The 20,178-nt window shown below is 48.9% G+C and overlaps 1 protein-coding gene across 1 annotated transcript in view; it reads left to right on the plus strand.

Moving 5' to 3' along the window:
- Window positions 1–3,599: 3,599 nt before the first annotated feature.
- Window positions 3,600–20,178, plus strand: part of Fads2 (fatty acid desaturase 2) — a 38,736-nt gene continuing 22,157 nt past the window's right edge. Inside the window, exons 1-4 of the mRNA XM_048457828.3 lie at window positions 3,600–4,110; window positions 13,665–13,775; window positions 16,599–16,796; window positions 16,901–17,002. Of these exons, the coding sequence (XP_048313785.3) occupies window positions 3,904–4,110; window positions 13,665–13,775; window positions 16,599–16,796; window positions 16,901–17,002 (618 nt within the window). The 5' untranslated portion in view covers window positions 3,600–3,903. The remainder of the gene's footprint in view (window positions 4,111–13,664; window positions 13,776–16,598; window positions 16,797–16,900; window positions 17,003–20,178) is intronic.

Genomic DNA, 20,178 nt, shown 5'->3' on the forward strand with positions numbered 1-20,178 from the left:
ACTATGGCTCTCCAGTTTATCTTTTGAGACAGAGTTTTTCCCTGAACCCATAGCTCACCAATTGGCTAGACTTGCTGGCCAGCCAGCTTTGGAGGTCTCCCTGTCTCTGCTCCCACCCCCAGAAGTAGGGTTGTATACACGCACCATTACACCCAGCTTCTCTGCGAGTGAGTGCTAGGGATCGGAACTCATGTCGTCATACTTGTGTGACAGGCACTTTATGGGCTGAGCTATCTCTTAGCCTGGAACCCTTCCTAACCTTTATCTCTTTCTTGCACTTGTTCTAACATGTTGTTAAACCACAGGTCCAAAGTAGGGAGATCAACTGACCATGACTTGAAGCCTTTAAAACTGTGAGTGCAAACAAACCATTTCTATGTTTAGATTGATTTGACAGTGCTTGTTTCTCTCATGGGAAGCTGACCAACGTGTTTTAGAACTGGAAAGTGCGCAATGACCTGAGAAATGAATGGGTGATAGGAAATGAAGCAAGAAGGGCTGACTATGGTGAAAGTCTGGTAATAAATTAGCTTTTAGAGTTGGAGGCGAGGATGTGAGAAGGAGGCAACTTGAGAGACGATTTTAAAGATGGCCGTATTGGCCAACAATGAAAAGAAGAGATGGAAGACACGAGAATGTTCGCTCTCTCTTCTGAGTTTTCTCTTTTCTGGTTTTACTCACAAGGTACCTGTATCTTTCATTCCCTCTTGACACCCTACTAAGTGTAGGGTGTTTGAACACTGTGATCCATTTTCACTGACCCCCTGAGTAACTAGACTCTTCAGGCTATGGAGCAGCCATGTTCAGCAGCTACCAAAGTCTCCAAGAAGGGCAAGATGAAAAACTGTTTTCCCCAACTCAGGGAGCACCATATGTGAGAGCACCATCCCTACAGGACATGTCTCTTCACACGTGAGGATTTGGCCTGGTCTTTTACCCATTTGGCATGCTGTAAGAGTCTGGAATCCCTGCCACCCAAGCTGATCTCTTGTTCCTGATAAAGATCAATAATCACAATGATACCCTGGTGGGGTCCCAGCAAGCTGCGTTTCTTGGTGCTGGTGGGAGTGCAGGGTGCCAGAATCGGAGGCACAGACAGAAGCCAAAGGAACTGCTTCTCTGTATCTGAGATAGCCCCTTCTCCTAGGTAGTTCTAGAGTGGGCTGGATACTGTAAGGTATCCTGGTACCTCTAAATAAACAGCTTCACCAGCCTATCTTAGCAGAAGAAGCAATCAGGTAGAGAAGAGAGTGTCAGGCCACATCCGGTGTGGGACCAGCCTCCTACAGCCATTGCCTCATCCAGACCTCCTGACCTCTCCCACAAGATCGTTTAGCTTACCGTTGTTTTCCTTGACTCTTGATTTGCCTGCATCCCTTTCCAGGCCCAAGCCGCCTCTGGATTTTCTTTCTTTCCTTCCTTCTCTCTCTCTCTCTCTCTCTCTCTCTCTCTCTCTCTCTCTCAACAAAAAAACTACTTTAATTATGCGTGGGTGTGTGCATGTGCGTACAGGTACCCAAGGATGCCAGAAGAAGGTGTTGAATCTCCTGGAGGTGGAAGAAATAATAGGTACACCTCCAACCAGCTAACATGGGTGCTTGAAATCAAACTTGGGCCCCTCTGAAAACAGCACATGTGCTTAACCCCTGAGTCATCTTTTCAGCCCTCCTTTCCTCCCTCCCGTTTTTCAAATGGCCTCAAAGAGTTGGCCTTGAACTCAGTCTGTCGCAAGGATAAACTTAAACTTTGGATTATTCCACCTTTACCTCTTGAAGGCCACAATTACAAGTGTGTGCCACCGTGTTGGAAATCTCAGTCAGGGCCTAAAGCATGTTAGATGAATATTCTTCCGGCTGAGCTACAGCCCCAAGCCTTGACATTCTTTTTGCATACCACAGATCTGGTCGACGTGAGCACACCCTTGACTGGTGAATTTCTAACACTCTTCACAGCCCCCACCGTGAAGCCTTCAGTCCTGGTCTATCCATAGGCAAATGGGTATGCTCCCAACTTGAACTCTCCCCACTGTCAGCCCTGTATTCCCTGAGCCCTGTATCCCTTTCTTCTGCCTTCATTTGGAGTGTACTGTGACTCATTCTCTGGGTCTTCTCACTTGTTCTCTCTTCAGTCTTCGAAGGTTACTGGGGCTCCCGTTCAACTCTCATTCATCCTGCGGAGCTTCACAATTATTAAAAAATTTTCATTAAAGTTATCTGCATATTGTGGTAATCCATCTTTAGAAAAAAAAGTTTTCTTGACTCTATTACACTAAATTTTTAACAAGCATAAAAGCCAGTCTTGCTTCCTATTAATATTTATGCCTCCCTCCCATTGCAAGAGCTTGCCTTGCAGCCCAGGCCAGCCTTGAACTCCTGATAATGTCTTGCCTCAGGCTTCTGACTGTTGGACCACCACACCTACTTCATTCTCTCTTATCTTTTATGCAGGCCTTTTGTTTGGACCCTCCTCTAAGCTGAGCAAGCCTCACACTCCTTGAGTCTGAAGTTTGTGGAGTAAAGAAAGGATGCTCCTGATGGACGCCAGCACCAGATGAGAAGAGGATGCTGTGGAAGGGTCTGTGGAAATGGCATCAACCTCTGCACCAGTATTTCCAGATCCCGTAGGCTGGAAAGGGTAAAGCAGGGCTAACCATGTGTGTTTTGACCCTTTTACCTTTCTTAACCTCGGGCTCTTCATTTTGAAGTTAGCTATAACAATCTCATAGGATTGTGGTGAAGCTTTAGTGAATAGGGCTCCTCTCCCTACTCCTTTGGTATCAGTGTCTTCCCCTCCTGCAGTCGGTACGCTACTGCCAAATCAATCGTGAGCTTTTACTGTTTTCATGTTTTCCAACCAGGCTGTGTGCTCTTCCTCAGTCCAAGACAAGAACGGTGTCCAGTTCATCCTGGCATCCTCCCCAGTGGCCATCCCCGCCGCATTTAGCACGAGGAAGAAAGCAGTGGCTCCATGGTTCTTTTCTAAAATGGTCTAATGAAAAGATTCAGAGCCCTGGTTAAATAGAGACCCTCTTCAGGCTCCTTTCTCTAGGGAGTAACAATGTGGATCGCGCAGACAATGTTCCAAAGCTAGCCAGAGGGACTTCACCTAACAGTCCATCGGGAGGCCGTGCGCTGCTCACCACAGCCTTTGTGCCTTCTTTGTGCTGGCATCAGGTGCAAATCCCCGGAGCGCGGGCTCTGTGCGCCCGCGCTTTGAAGCGCGCAAAGAAAAGCCCAGCCTCCGCCCCTGCTCGCCCTCCTGGCCCCACTGAGATCTATTCCGGCTTTCCCCGCTCTAGCCAGCGAAGGGAGGAGGTCGGACACGTCGCCGGCCTCCCAGCAGGGCTTGCCTCCACGCGGGCGGGCGTAAGGGAGGGGGAGCCTGGGACCCGCGGCTCCAGCCCGCTGGCCTTCGAAAGATCCTCCTGGGCCAATGGCAGGCGGGGCGACGAGCTCTGATTGGTGCAGGCGCTCTGCTGATCACTGTGGAAACCCGGGTGGCGGGGAACTCTGGAGGATGCAGAGCCCGGGGCGTGGGGAGGGGTGCTTGAGGGCTGGGGGAGGGGGGGAGGAGGCGTCGAGGCCCTGAGCTACCGTGGAGTTTTCACCAGAGGGAAAAGTCCACAACAGGCAGGCCGAGCGTGAGGCGGAGAAAGGGGACCGCTTGGGGGCACTGAGAAGCTAGGGGTACTCCAGAGGGAAGGCAGGGATACTGGCTAGCCAGTGAAGGCGAGGAGGAGCGAAGGCGAGGGGAGGAGGCGCGGTGGGAGGAGGAGTAGAAGACAAAAGCCGAAAGCGAGGAGGGCGCCGACCGCACACTGTGGCCGGGAGAGGGACAGTTTGCGCCGCAAGCCGCGGGCGCTCTGAGACCCTAGCGCACGGGGCATCAGGGCGGACAGTTAGCATGGGGAAGGGAGGTAACCAGGGTGAGGGGAGCACGGAGTGCAAGACTCCGATGCCCACCTTCCGCTGGGAGGAGATTCAGAAGCACAACCTGCGCACCGACCGGTGGCTCGTCATCGACCGCAAGGTCTACAATGTCACAAAATGGTCCCAGCGGCACCCGGGGGGCCACAGAGTCATCGGACACTATTCAGGAGAAGATGCTACGGTAAGGGTATGTGGGTGCCAGCCACCCTTGTCCACTGCAGGCCGGTGTCAGGAACTCGGGGTCCCTGGGTGCCAAACAGATCTCCAGTTGTGAATGGAGCGCAGGACATCCAGGAGGGCAAGAAAGTGTACCTACTGCTCTCATCTCGCGCCCGGACTCGTCCTTCTCTGGGCCAGCTGGGCATACTTGGGCCAAGTCTTTTGAACCCCCGGCCTTAGCACCTCTGTGGAAGTTCCATCAGTGGCAAACTGTGCCCGCTGCATGTTCACAAGTGCATACCGCGCGCCGGTCCAGCCGGAGCCAGGGACTCTCTCAAGGGGGCGATCCGGCCTTCGTGTTTTGGCGCTCCCCATGTGGAAAATGGCCACCCTTGGGCGCTCAGAGAGGCGTCTGAGAGCGGGCAGCCATATGTGGGTCTCTCCTGCCAGACCAGGGGGCGGAGAAGGAAAGCTGGTTCCCAGCCAGGACTCGCTCCTGCTTGGACTCCTGTCTGAAAAAGTCCACAATGGCTGCCCGACAGAGACTGCCTAGTAGCTCAGGTTCCCACGCTCCCGAGGATTATCCCGACTCACTCCAAGTGCCAGCCTTCTGGGAAACCAAGTGGGTAATTGATGGAAGGCGAATGGATTGGTGTTTGCAAAGTCCAAGTCCAGAGGATGTCTAGAAGGTAAATTTGGTAGCACCAAGACTGGCTTAGCAACAGGTCCATCTGCCTCTGGGGTTACTCTCGGACATTCAACTCAATAGCCCTCTGTTTTTAAATCCTGTCAGGATCGCCTTTCCTTCTTGCACTCCTGGAGGTCGTTGGAATCTCAGGGACCTCTCTGGAACCAAGACTGCCCTTCTTATGCACACCTAATGTGTAGCTCAGCAATTTCATAGAACCCCCACGCCATGCTTGGCCCCGCCCCCAAATGGCAAGGATTGTTTGGTTGGGTGGGTAAGAGGACAAGCAGTGTCAAGGAGGAAGATGGGACATTTTTGGCGCTGGTGGTGAGCTGAAGGCAGAGGAAAAGATCAAGGTTGGAGAGAACTTGGGAAAGATGAGTGGGAAGAGCCAGAAGAGGGATAAACTCAGAACCCACATTCCACTGAAAGTTCAGGGTGCTGACCTATTTGTGGGCTTTTGTTGTGCAAGTTTGTTAGTTTCAATTCGTAACTTCCACCTCTTTTCTTCTCTTTGAGATCAGCCGAGGTAGCCATATTCTAAACTAATCAATGAACTGGAGACTTTGGTGAACAGGATAGAATCTTCCTCAAGACTGAGGCTTGACTGGCCGTATTCACAGTATCTAAATCCTACTTCCCTTGATTGTGAACCTTGCTTAAGCATGGGACTGGTGATGCTAATCACAGTTTAGGTGGGTCTAAGATTTTCACTCTTCCAGTGTCGTAGCTTGGACCTTTCCACACCAAAGACCTTGGTTTCCCAGTGAGAAGTGTCCCAGCTCGTAGGTGGAGGTCTTTTCACTGTTTTGTGGTGCTAGTCTGTGCATGACTCTATAGGTGAATGTAAAAGGCCCTTTCCCTTCCCAGGCTCTCCTCAAAACACGTCCTAAAAAGTAAGTCGATGAATGTGAGAGATTTGACCTGCTTATTCCATCTCATGAGATAAATAGGTTTTCTTGTGTGGAAGCTCGATCGAACAACAGCCTTGAACTTTCTAGTTTACTTAAGAAATCAGACATATTTCATCCTTGTTTGGGAAGTTCTTCGTGTGTTTCCCTGACCTGGTTTCTTCCAAATGTCTGTCCTCAGACCTAAGCCATCAGATACCTGAATGTCTTGCTCCTGCATGCGAAAGCCCGACTTGCAATTCGCTGCCCACCTCACTGTTTTCTGTGTCATTTTCATTGATTGCGAGTCTGGTCTCTGGGATGTTAATCGCCCCGCGATAGGAAAGGTAAGGTGGGACTCTGTGTAGGCTGCAGATACAGTCCTGGGGTCATGGGGTGTGTCCCATGCATAGTGTCAGCCGGTGGAGATACCCCCATCTTTACCTCCACCCCCACTCCGTGGAGGAGAAAACTTGTGGTCAGCAGCGAGCAGCTGATGGCCACAATGGGAAGCTAAGAGACAAGCAAAAGGAATGCAACAGCTAGAGAAATGAAGGAAACTAAGTAAATTGAAGCAAGCTCATTTGATGCCACAGCATCAAGGTTTACTGTCTTCCTAAATAAGATTTTTGGGGGCACAAAACACACTCCCTGGAGACAGAGTTGGAAGAGAGCTAGGGAAGCAGTGGTGTTTTCTTTGGCATCCCCCAGCCTCCTCCTCCTCCCCCTTCTCTTCTTTTCTTCTGTCTTCTTTTTTTTTCCTTTTTAAACTGTCTGAGACCAGGTTGGAAAAAGGCCTTGGGCAATGTGGAGATCTTCAAAGGGAGCTTCAGGAGCAGGAATCCCTCTCTAGGCTGTTTTGCAAGTAGCTTTGCCCTTAGGGGCCTTGCCTTCTTTCTGAAAGCTGAGGGGGGTGGGGTGGGGGAAATATGACCAAACAAAGTGAGGTTTGACCCAGGTCCGAGGATATCTGTGATGTCTTGACCTGGGATGGAAGGGGAGTGAGTCCAGAAGCCAAGGAAGCCAGATTGAGTATAATCTAGTGAAAAATTTTCTGTTTCTGAGGAAACACCTCAGAAGTGCTCACTTCTTCCCTGGAAGGATGGAACACTTGTCAGTTGGTCCTTCTGTAGTCAGACCCTGGCCTCACTTGTTCTAGTAAAAATCACTTAGTATGGGTCTGGAGAGACGGCTCAGTGGTCAAGAGTACTGACTGCTCTTCCAAAGGTCCCGGGTTTAATTCCTAGCACCCACATGGCTGCTCACACCTAACTGTAGCTCTAGTTCCAGGGTGTCTGACACCCTCACACAGACATACATGCAGGCAAAACACCAATGAACACAAAACAGATAAATTTTTAAAAAGTAACTTAGTGGCACGTGCCCAGAGCCCCAGCTACTCAGTAGGCTGAAGCAAGAGGATCACTTGAACCCAAAGTTTTGAGGCCAGCCTGGGTACCATAGTGAGATTCTGTGACTAAAAACAATGTAATTTTTGCAGTTCACAAACCCATTGGAATATTATCTCATTTAGTTCTCAGGTCAGCCCTGCCACTGGCCTGTGGTCAGTCCTGCTGCTGTCCTGAGGCTCAGAAAGCCTGCTTAGGTGGTGGTCAGCCCTAGCCAGGATCTGCTGGCACCAAGCCCTCCAGCCTTGCCTTCTGCTCTCTCTCCTTCTCCCTACTCTTCTTTCTGTGTCTTTGGTCATTTCCTGATGGTCCCCCAGAACTTCTGTCTTAGATTTGCTGTAGGCACGAACAGCCGTCTCCCATGCCCCATGCGAGTGTTTGCACTTTTCTTGGGAATCTTCTGGTCAGTGCAAAATGAGCCCCACGTGTGCATTTTCATCTTCAGCAAGAGCTCATCAAACATTCATTGAGCAGCGTCTCCATGGTTCCGAACTGGGCTCTGAGCAGGGCCTCAGTGCAAAGATGAATAATTCACAGACATGGCCTGCATCCACTGGATTTGTGTCTCTCTTTTTCTCTTTCTCAGGCTGGGCTTGAACCTAGGTCCTCCATGTCCAGACACTCACCTCTCTGTCTATGCTTTTTGGCCCGTCTACCTTGATTACTTACCTCTTAGAGTCAAAGGAAGGCAAAGGGGACCAGAGGTGGGTTCTGTCTTTTAACCTTTCCTATCTATATTGTTCTTGTGAAAATGGAATTGTGCCTCTGTAGACAAGGCAGGAGAACCTAAGTTGGGAGTTTCTAGGCCTGGAGGGCATCTTTTCTCCTTAGCTGAGTAGGAGCTGTCTGACTTCTGCCCACTGCAGTTTGGTGGGAAGAAGATTCCCATATCTAGCCCCAGCATTTCCTTGTAGTGGTTCTAATAAAATACAAATGTAGTTTGGGGAGATGGCTTAGTAGTTAAAATGCTTGATGTCCAATAGTGAGAATGAAGCTTGGATCCCAGAACCCACATAAATACCAGGTGTGGGTGGCAGCTGATTTGTAGCCTCTGAATGCAGAAGGGATGGGATTCCCCAGAGCAAGCTGGCTGGTGAGACCAACCATGCCAATGTACTCTGAGTTTGATTGCAAAGCTCTGCTTTGGTGAATAAAGTGGAAGAGCAATTGAGGATGATTCTCAACATTGGCCTTGGGCCTCCACATGCATGCACACATACATGAAAAGGGGGAAAATGGCATCACACCTCTATACCTGCTCTGTCTCTGTGGGGACTTATTTCTTGTGCAGCCAGGGAAGTCCACACATCCTGTGTTAGCACATATTCTCTTACCAGGGGCTCACGGGCCCTGGTAATGCTGTCTCTTCTCCTTGGAGGGGACAAGACCAGTGGACTTTGTGCCCTGCCTGCACCTATGTGCTGTAGAAAGGAAATCAGAAACCAATATCCCTGGTGTCTGCCATCTTTTTAAATCTCTTCCTGTGAACTCCAGGGTCCCTCCTGCCTTGCACAGTCGTCAAAGAACACTGTGTGCCTTACTTATTGAGCCTGTACTTCTCAAATCCTGGACTCAATTCATGGATGTGGAAAGCTATACATTATTATAGCTGTCCTGTGCAGAAGAACCTGGGCACAGTCAGAAACACGCTTGGGGAGCTTGAGTTTGGTGCAAGGAGAAGAACAGTGAGTTCTGCCCCGGGGGCAGCAGGGGCAGAGGCTGTGCCTAGAGGCGGCAGCTGGATGGCTGCAGCAGGAGGAATAGAGACAGTCGGCAAGTGCGGTGCCTAAGGATCTGGGCCTCTGAGCCCACCAGGTGCCTGTTCAGACCTCCTCTGCACCTGTACGCCACTCATTTTCATTGTCCCAGAGTCTTGGCCTGCTTCCTAGAAAGACTTGGCTTCTCTCCCTGTCAGAGAAGGAGAGCCCGCTTCTAACCCTGGTTCCAAACGCCTCATTTGGGTTGGCCTGGTCTTGCCTTGCACTGTGGCCCACTCTGCAACCTGACGTTCCTCTAGCCAGTCAGCTGTTGGCAGCCATAGTGTTCAAGGCACATCTATGGCCCCTTGAAGCAGAGACATCTGAAGTGATCAGTTCCCAAAGAAGACTTTGTCCTAACAGTAGAAAGATCAACAGTCAGTCCTAGCCCAGGCTTTGCCCAGCCAACTCCTGAGTGTGGCTGTGGACAAGTGAGGTCACCAGCCTAGACCTCGTCTCATCAATAAAGCAGAACCCGAAAGGCTAGGATGTCACTCAGTAACGTATTGCTCATTTAGCCTGAGTTTCATTCCTCGCACAAACAAATGTCAACAACAAAAGATCTACCTCTCAGAGCCGAGTAAACAGCGGCTGATGACTCAGGTCACTCGTGTGGCTCTGCTCCTAGCTTACGAAATGACAACTAGACCAGCCCGATGGTGTGAGTGCCTAAAGGGATGAAAAGCTCCCATGTTTCAGAAGTATCTATTGGGTTGTATAAAAAAAATGACAGCGGACAGAGTCTACCCTGGACTACGGGGTGGAAGCTCATCCTGGAATAGAGGGTTCACAGCCACTGGGCCCTGGGTTCTTCAAGCCTTGTGAACTCTCTGTGAAGCAGGTGTATGGTGGCGGTCACAACAGGCTAGATGTAGCTCTTCTGTAGGTGGCTTTACAGTGAGCTTGCCACAGAATTTTGTGTGTTTGTTTTTTGAGGATTTCATGTACTTTAGGCTAGCTTCAAACTCACCTTGTGACCGAAAGCAGCTTCAACTTCTGTCTCCACAGCTTAAACATCTTTTTCCACCTCCACCTCTGGTTTGTGCTGTGCTGGGGATTGAACCCAGGGCCTTGTGCACATTAGGCAATCATTGTCCCAGCTGAGCCCTATCTGCAGTTTATATACGTATGTATGTGTATGAATATACATACATATATATAGGCATGTGAGGTGTGTGTGTGTGTGCTCATGAAGGCCAGAGTTGATATCAGGTACCTTTCCACTATCATTGTCCACTTTATTTACCGAGGTAGGGTGTTGCTGTGGGAATCTCTTGTCTCCGTCTTCTCAGCGCTGGTATTACAGAGAGTTTGCATTTAATGTGAGTGCTAGGGGCTCCTACGCCAGTCCTCATACTTGCCTGGCAAGCACTTAATCCCCAGCCCCTCAGTTGGTGACCCTGACGTGGATATGAAGAAAAGGAAACAGAGAAGCCTGTTTTCTGATGTGTCACTGGGGAGAGTTTCGGACAGGTAACGCTGAAGCAGGTGCTCCAGCTCCAGCACGGGTGTGGGAAGGAACTTGATGTATTCAAGAGCCTGCTCTAGAGACCGCTGTGCTGGTCCCGCGGAGCACTTATTTCTGAGCTGATAAGAGGCGTTCCTGGAGGCAGGTGGTCTAGACTGCAGTCTGGCTCCGCTCCCCAGCACTCAGGACCTCACTGCCTGGGAGCTTTGAGGCCCTGAAGGCCCTGACTTCTTTCTTGGCATGTGGCTAATGTCCCTCACCTATTTCAGGGGGCTGAGGTAGTCCCATAGCCCTGTGCAAAAGACTAAGGAGTAACCAAGGTTAAGACAGGGTTGTCATTTGCCCCCATAGCTGGAGGCATCCTGGATGGAGGGGGAGGTGTGTGGGAACAGGAAGATCTGAGGTGAATGAAGGCACTTGCTAGCCACCAAACTTAACTTTCAACCAGTGGAGAGGAATCTTATTGGGGACTTCTTGTCTAGAGTGAAGGAACCCAGGCCCAAGCCTTGACTTTGGCAACTCTTACTGGTCTTTCTTTTTAAGAGTCTGGCTAGTTTTGGTTATGTTTATTTGTTTGCTTTTATATTTTGTAGAGAAGCCCGAGGCTAGCAGAACTGGTCCCTCCCTCCCCCACTGCCTGCCTGAGGCTCCTGAGAGCAGGCTTCTCTCTCTGAAAGACCCTTGGTTTTGATCTGGTCCCTTGATTTAATCTTGTCCTTTCCCTTCAGATAGGGGAGATTTATTTTGTTTGTTTGTTTTTAAATGCTGCTCATTGTTCTCTTGAACAAAATCTTATTTTGTGGTTCACATGATGGCCTTGCTGGGATTACTGATGGTGGCCCTCTTTCTGCCTTTAGAAGGCAGAGGCTGAGAGTTGAAGAAAACTAACTCTTCTAAGCCGAGAGTCACTAATAGTCATGTTTGACTACATTTGCTTTCTCCTTATGTCTAGACAAATTAAGCTGTATCAAAGCCAGGTATGGTGGTGCATACCTTTAATCCCAGCGCTCAGAAGGTAAGGGCAAGAGGATAAGGATTCCAGGCCCACCTTGGCTACGTGTCGCGTCCAACCTCGCCAGCAAGGATGACGCAACACCGGACTCTTCTTAACTGCGGTTTATTCAGGACCTTTTGAACAATCTTCTCACCCTCTCGCACCTCTCCTACCCTCTCGCCCCGGGGCAAAGCCAGTCTACAGCTTAAATAACCTCTAGGTAGCCAACCCCAGCAAGCCACGTGGGAAATGCAGATAGGTTCAGAAACGCCCATATATGGAGTTATTCACAGCTGAGAGCACTCACTGTTGGGAAGGTGGAAGGTGGAAACCAGTGCCACCTTTAAGGCGTGGCATCACGCAGCTCTCTACAGCCACGCAAGTTTGAGGCCAGTTTGTGCCACCTGATACACTGTCTCAAAAGAGCAAATCAGGGTGGGCAAGATAATCATCAGTTAGTGCATTTGCTTCCAAGCCTGGTGACCTGAGTTCAGTCCCTGGAACCCATATGGTGAAAGGAGATAATGGACAATCCAGACATTGTCCTCTTGCTTCCATCTGCTGGGTATGCACACAAATAAACACATGTAAAAACAAATGAAGTAAAACAGACTGGAGAGATGGCTTACTGGGTAAGAACACTGCTGTGCCAGAGGACTGGGTTCAGTTCCCAGCATCCACACTGTAGCTAACAACAATCTCTAACTCTAGTTTCAAGGGATCCAGTGCTCTCTTCTGACTTTCTTGGGTTCCAGGAACACACATAATATACATCCCTATACGCAGACAAAATACTCATTCACATAAAATAAATAAATCTAAGGAAACTTTAGAAGTAAAACAGCAGATATGTTGCAGAATCATATAATGTGTCCTTAAGTTCTTCAGCATCTTCTCCCAAGCATAAAGATGTTATCTGATAATCGTATTCTGGCTGTCACATTCACAAAAATAATTAGAGGCTGGAACTGTGGTTCATCTTGGCTTGCCTAGCATGCTGCTGGATTCAGTCCCAAGCATTGCATAAACCAGGCATGGTGGCACATGCCTGTGTCCCAACACTTGGGAGATTAAAGTAGGAAGATAAAGGTTATCTTTGGCTACATAAGAGCTGAAAGGCCAACCTGGATGGCACAAAACCCTGCCATAAAAAGTTAATAATCCCCACTGGATCAAAAATCCAATGCCCATTTTTGTTTTCACAAATGCCTCCTAAAAGTCTTGTGTAACATCTTTTCCCTCCAAACAGGAGCCTTTCTAGTGAAAGCCTGTGGTTCATATGTCTCCATTTAGACCATTGTCCCACGCTTACATCTCCCGGCCTCACTATATTGGTTTTTGTTGTTGTTGTTGTTGTTTTTTTTTTTTTTTTTTTGGTTGATTTTTCCTGGTACCACATGGCTTGCTCAACTCAATCCTGCAGTGCCTCGATTTGAAGGAGTGATGGGAGGCAGGATAAATGTGAAACTGGAGCATTCAGCTACACACCCTGGGGCATCTGATGCAGACACACCTCCAGGAGAGATGCTTGACTTTGCGGAGATAATCTTTGTCATTTATGGTCTGTGGAAAAGAAGCTGGTGGAAACACTTCCTACATGGTGATGAGTTGTCTCCTTCATTCTTCTGTGCATTTTCTAATGTTGCCAGAATTAATCATATTTTTACTTCATCTTTGGAACAAGAAAGATTAAAATGCAGAAAATAATAGTAATGTTAGAGGAATTTGTAAGCTAATGAAAATAAAACAAGGCATAACCTATGCCTTTAGCAATAGTTTAGCTCCCCAACCCTGTAGCAGGGTTTTCAGGAATTATTTTACATAGTTTCATGTTATCTTTCTTCTTGTTGTTGTTGAATATCATCTAAGCTCATTTTCCATGCTGTAGTCATTTTCAGAATGTTAGGGATCCAGCTGAGGGCCTCCCCCGTGTTGGGCAAGTGTTTTTATCACTGAGTTAACTCCCCGCCTTGGGTCTTCTTCCTTCACTGGTAATTGTGACCATGTGGATGAGGAAATCTCTGAAGTGGTGGGTGGTGTATTTTGTGCATTGCGGAGGACACTCCGCTCAGGAGCAGGCTAGGACTGTCTTCTCTGAGTCTGGTGCCTACCTGCTACCCCCTGGAGTCTTGTCTATACACAGACCCTTGGCCAGCTCAGCAGGCCTGGTGCCAGTGCAGAAGCTCAGGGTGGCTCCTGTTTGCTGTTGGAGACCTGCAGTGGGAATATGTCAGGGGCTGAGTCTGGAGTGAACACTTACCACTGGGTGGAGGGAAGCCACGCTGTCTGGGCAGAGATGCTGCTCGCTCGGCACCGTCCTTCCCGCAGAGGATTGGGCTCAGCTTTACCGGCTGCTTCTCTGCTTTCCAGGATGCCTTTCGTGCCTTCCACCTGGACCTTGACTTCGTGGGCAAGTTCTTGAAGCCCTTGCTGATCGGTGAGCTGGCCCCAGAGGAGCCCAGCCTAGACCGTGGCAAGAGCGTAAGTGGGACTTGGCGGGAGTGGGACGAGGCCGGATGGACGGGAGGGGTGAGACCTCACTGTCAGCGCTGCGGCAGGAGAGTCTTCCAGCCTGTCCAGGAGACCCTGAACACTGTAGGTCAGGGAGGACCTCAGAGTGTCCCCTGGGAGTCTCTGGTTGGGTGACAGTTAATGGCAGCCCCTCTGTTTAAACAAAGCTTCCAGGTGTTGGTCTGGTACACGACTATGTAAGAAAGGACAGAAATGGTGAAAGAGTATCAGCTAATGAAGTGTGGCTGTTTGGAACGAGTCACTTTGAGAAAGACTAACCATCATTTACTCCTTTGTCACTGAGTCAGACGCCCCAGTGAGCGCTGGGCTTCAGTCACTGAGTCCAATGCCCTACTGAGTGTTGGGTGGTGAAGTAGCTTATAGACCAGACCTGGCATGCGTGCGTGATGGAACTGTGTAGAGCAGCATGTTTCAGAGTTTCTCCAACCCTTGAGGGTTCCTCATTCTCTCCTCAATTCTCACCTTCCCCTAGTAGAGTCCCCCTTCCTATGGAGCCTAGGCTTCTCCAAGCTGTAAGTGGGGCTGAGGGACCCATCCCTGTGTCCTGAGCCAGTTGGCCTGGCATCTTGTAGGGTCGGCTGGTTCAGGTCCTCAGAAGCACACCACGATCTCAGAGTATCCCTTCAACAGGCATACTACGTGTGGCCTTGGTGCCAGCAGGAGAGGGCTGGCCATCAACAGCTGTGCCTGTCCTAGGGAGGTGGCATCTCCAGCTGCCATCCAAGTCAGAGAAGTTTCTTGAGGGAAACCAGACCAGGCTGGCCCCTTCTGCTCCCTTCCTGGGCTGGAGTAATTCTTTCCTAGCTTCTACCTCAGGGCCCCAACAAAACCTGGCAGGACACAGGCTCTTTCCTGGCCTGGGTTCTTGGTTGGTCCTCCATAGAGGACCCTCTGCCTCCTTGGCCCCTATGCTCAACACTCACTGTGGCTTCTCTGGCATCCTCAGTGGTCATGAGCAGGAGCCCATCCTGTACCTACACAGAGTCAGGTAGTGAAAGATACAAGTGCTCTCTTCTGAGGCGTAGTAGCGTTCAGTGGCGTGGAGAGCGATTGCACTGTTGTAAAGCTATCCTCGCCATCCAGTTCTAGAAGATTCACATCATCTCCACTTGGCATTCTATGACCTTCACAACAGCTCCTCACTCCCTGCCAAACACCATTCCACTGTCTCTAAAGCATTTGACCCCGCCAGGCAGCTCATAAGTGGAATTATACTGTATTTGTCCTTTGCAAAATTGGATTGGTGTAAACTGGGTGGTGGTGGCACACGCCTTTAATCCCAGCACAGCGCGTGGGAGGCAGAGGCAGGTGGATCTCTGTGAGTTCAAGGTCAGCCTGGTCTACGGAGTGAGTTCCAGGACAGGTTCCAAAGCCACACAGAAACTCTGTCAACAACAAAACAGAGTTGTATTAGTATATATTTTCATTGATTTTGTTTTCTTTGTTGTTTTGACATAGGGTCTGATGTAGCCCGGACTAGCCTTGAACTCCTGAGCCTCCTGCTTTGCCACCCTCTCAAGTGCTGGGACTACAGGTGTGGGCTGTCACACCTGGCAACTAGTATATATTGACTGTACAGAATAATAGGCTTCATTATAACATTTAAATGCAAAACATCTGTCCTTTTATAACTGCCTGTTTCATTTGGCATAAACTTCATTTGTTATAGTACACATTGTAGCAATGTGCCAAATTTTCTTTTGTCTTTAAGGCTGAACAGTCTATGTACAGAACATAATCATGTATACTCAACCTGCAGGCTAACACAAAATTATAAACTTACTTAAAGCATTACAGTGTGTGTGTGTGTGTATGTACGTATACGTGTACATGTGAATGCCTATAGAGGCCCCAAGAGGGCATCAGATCCCCTGGAGCTGTAAGAACAGGCAGCTGTGAGGGGCCCTACGTGGATGCTGGAAACAGAACTCCAGTCGTCTGTGAGAGCCACACTCTTAACCATTGAGCCATTTCTCCAGCTCCTGTTTGTATTTTTTTGCCTGTTGTGAATAACACTTCAAGCATTGGTTTGGAGATACAAGCTGCTTATTATTGATTATTGTTATTATTACACGGGGTTATAGGAGGCCATTTTTACCCACATATACAGTGTCCTTGGAGCATATTGCCCCATATCCTCCCACTCCCCTCCTAACCCCTTCTTCTACCTCCTTTAGTCCCTTAATTTTAAAAAGAACTGTATTTTTATTTTATGTGTTCGAATCTTCTGCCTGCATTTATGTCATCATGTGCATGCAGTACCTCTGGAGGCCAGAAGAGGCTGTTGGAAGTCCCTAGGACTGGAGTTACAGACAGTTGAGAGCCACCAATTGGATGCCAGGAATCGAACCCTGGTCCTGTGGAAGAGCAGTCAGTGCTCTTAACTACTGAGCCATTGTTCCAGCCCTATTAATCCCTCTTGTTCCCGTAAAGCTTTATTTCTAGTTCAGTATCATATGTACGTTTAAGATGTTATCTGCCTATAAAATCTACAATCCACGAGAGAACTGAGCGAACACAAAATATTTGTCTTTCTGAGACTGGCTTAATTCACTTAGTATGATTAAAAGTACAAGCTTTTGAGTCCAACTTTTTCTCTGCCTCCTATCCAGCTGCGACATATCTTTAGTAATGGTGGCTGTTGCTGCATCGAGTGGCTGGGATCGCACAAGTTTCAAGGTGCTTGCCACAACTCCAGTGTGTCCTGTGCTTGGATGCCTGTTTTCCTGGAGGGTCTAGTGGCTGACTCCCTTCTGTGTCCTTGCTTAACAGTCCCAGATCACCGAGGACTTCCGGGCCCTGAAGAAGACTGCCGAGGACATGAACCTGTTCAAAACCAACCACCTGTTCTTCTTTCTCCTCCTGTCCCACATCATCGTCATGGAAAGCATCGCCTGGTTCACCCTCTCACACTTTGGCAATGGCTGGATTCCTACCCTTATCACCTCCTTTATCCTCACTACCTCTCAGGTGAGGCCTGACACCCTTGACCACGATCTGAACATCCCCACCCCTCAGATCCCCTGTGGCTGTTTGCTGATGCTGCAATGACATTCACAGCCCTCTTTCCCCAGGCCCAAGCTGGATGGCTGCAACACGATTATGGCCATCTTTCTGTCTATAAGAAATCCATATGGAACCACATTGTCCACAAGTTCGTCATCGGCCACTTAAAGGTATGTAAAGGTGATTACTCAGTAAGGAAATCACTCGGGAAGACCCGAGTTTGATACCCAGAACACATGTAGAAATGCTGATTATGGTGTCAGGTTCTTGTAATCCCAGCACTAGAGAGGCAGAGACAGGAGGGATCCTAGGACTCACTGGCCAGGCAGTGTGATCTACTTTCTGAGCTCCAAGCCAGTGCAAGACTCTGTCTCAGATGAGGTGGACAGTGTTTCTGAGGATTCCACCTAAAACTGCCCAGCCTCCACGTGCATGGAGCCTCACCTCAAACATGTAGCTTCACATGCACACACATTGAAAATGGGGAGACTGGAGAGTAGAGGGGACTACCAGCAGCTTGGTGATCACCCTATGAGATCAATTCTCTGAATGAAAAATATCCCAAGTTAGAAACATAGGTAATTCCCCTCGTCCACCAAGCCTCACTCACTGCTTAGCCACGGAAGGCCATGCAGGGTGTTGGTTGTCTAATGATCTGTGTCTGTCTGCCACACAATCAAACGCCGTTGTAAATCAGGAATTGCAAATCACCTCTACTGTCAGTTTTAGATAAGTCCTCAGCGAGTGATACCAAACTGTTTAATACTTAACCAATCCAAAGGACTGAAGTTGTTTAAATGTAGACAGCGAGTTGGTTCTGCTCCCACGGAGAGGAGCTGAGTCTACAAAGCTAAGCTTGCCAGTGACCTTGAGCTGATCATTTCTTGCCAACTGTACTCATCCCTGTAACAAGATGCAAACTGTAGGAGAGGGAGGACTTCTTCCAGTGTTTGTGGTTTCAGAAGTGTCACGCCACAGCCCTTGGCTCTGTTAATTCTGGGCCCATGGTGAGGCAGAAGCTGCTGGTAGAAGCTACTGAGGAAGAAAGGCACCAGACAAGCCTTCAAAGTTGTGACCCCTTCCATTGATCTACTTCTTCCAACTCCTTAAGTTCCTTCTGTCTACTAAAATAGTGTCATTGGCATGGGACTGAGGGTTCAGCCTGCAAGTTCTTGGAGCTGTGCCAGGCTTAAACCATAACATACTCTCTCAAACAAACCCCACTGCCTCCCATAGTCGGTCCATCTCAATAGCATCTAGTTGCTTCCTCAGAAAAGCTAGGTCCGCAAGACTTCTACCCTCCTGTCTTCAGCTGGGGAGGAGCCTTGTGCCTAGGTTAAATGTCTCTGCTCTCTGGCCATGACCCCACTACACTCTTGATTTGCTATTGGACTGGATTGTGAGTGAGCCAGCAATGATCTGCTCGGTGGTTCCCAAGCTAGCAGTTTGCCTGGCCCTGAGCCTCGAAGGGCTGAGAACCGGACTCTTCCCAGAACCTCAGGAGGGTGTCCACACAAGGCCTTTGTTTTATTTTGCACTGTCCACTGTGGCCTAAAATCCTCCTCTGTATAGGAAAGAAACATTTTACCCACTGATCCTGTTCTCCCCATGCCACGAACAAAGATGAACTGTGTCCTATTTCCAGGTTCTGGTCCTGAGGGCCTTTCCTGCCCAAGGCCTTGGAATCCTTGAAGGACAGCTTGAAACACAGCTCTTGCATTAGAAAAGGCAGGGCAGAGGGCTGACTTCTCGATAGAGCATTTGCTTGTGAAATTGGAACTCTGGGGGCTGGGAATGTAACTGAGTTAGTAGAATGCTTACTGAGTATCTTGAAGCAATGGGTTCATCCCCAGCACCATATAAGCTGAGCATGGTGGTTCTCTCTCTCTCTCTCTCTCTCTCTCTCTCTCTCTCTCTCTCTCTCTTACTTTATTTTAGACATGGTCTCACTATGTAGCCCTGATTGACCTACTGTTCCCCATATAGATCAGACTGGCCTCAAATTTATGGAAGTCCACCTGTCTCTATCTCCTGAGTTCTGGGATTAAAGGCACATGCTGCCAAGCATGGCTAATACATAATTTTTTAAATGATCAAGCCTTTAACTCAAGAACGCCAAAATATAAAATAGTCTGTTAAAATTATTTTAAATATAAGTATTTTATTTTTACCAAAACAAAATCAGTTATGCCTTTCCCTTATTAAGAAAAAAACTTTGTGGTGCTGGGGATTGAACCCAGGGCCTTGCACATGCTAGGTAGGGAACTGCTCTGCCACCAACCTACAACTATTTAAGTGCCTCAAGCTCAGAATTTCTCACTTGAAGACGAGCACCAAAGTAGATTTTGAACGTATTATAGATGCAGTTGCCAGAGTGCATACTGGCAAAAGAAAAACTTTTGCCCCAGGCTTTGATCCATGACCCAGCCCTGCTGGCTGTGCTTGTGTGGAGGTGTGGTGTGCTTCCTGTGACCAGTCCTAGTATTCGGGAGGCCAAGGAGGTCTGAGGACAGCCTGGCCTCAGATAAGCAAGCACGTTGTCTCTTGGCTCACCACTGCCTCCGCCGCCTCCCACGACACCAATCGCCCCTTATTGTGAGAACATGGAATCCTCAGACAGATGCTGCCTCTCTGTCCCGTAGAGGAGGAATTGCTGAAGGACAAGTAGAGCTTTGCCTGGTGAAGAAGAATGGGAGAGACCCAATGCAAGGCTGCTAGCATGAACAGGCGAAATATGGTGCCTGGTCCCAAGTCCAGGGAGGGAGTGTGCGCAGCCTCGATGACCCTCACTCCACAGATATCTCTCGGTCGGTGCGCTGTCAGCTGAAGCCAGCTTACTTGTTACAGTCCTTGCTATAGGTGTCTCATGTCAGGGCTTTTTCCATCCAATGCTTCTCTTGGGAATTTTGTTCCTTTTGGCTTCCAATGTGAATGCATGTCATTCGACTCCTTAAACCTGGGAGCTTTCCCACTCCGCTATGCTGCTTTTTGCTGTGATGGGTTTCGAAGCCTGCTGCCTACCGGGGCCTGAGCTCACTGCAAAGGCCGCGGCTGTTTCTCACTGTTACCACCCATGCTGTCAGTGTTCAGAAGCTGTGTTTGTATCTAAAACACTCTCCAAGTGAGAAGCTTGTGTTGAGCGAATAGACCTTTTTGCAGATGGTCAGACCCTATCAAAGCACAGAGCCATCTATGGGTCAACGTTTTACCTGCTCCTGAAGCGACAGAAAAGACCTGTGTTTTACTTGGGCCACCTGGCAAGTTTGTTGAATGACACACCTCTGAAGAAGGATTTAAGAACTGGTGCCATAGCAACCTGTGGCATTCAAATAAATAATAAGTCCCC

This window comes from Myodes glareolus, chromosome 7 (assembly GCF_982192425.1).
Source record: "Myodes glareolus chromosome 7, mMyoGla1.1, whole genome shotgun sequence".
In the NCBI taxonomy this organism is placed as follows: domain Eukaryota; kingdom Metazoa; phylum Chordata; class Mammalia; order Rodentia; family Cricetidae; genus Myodes; species Myodes glareolus.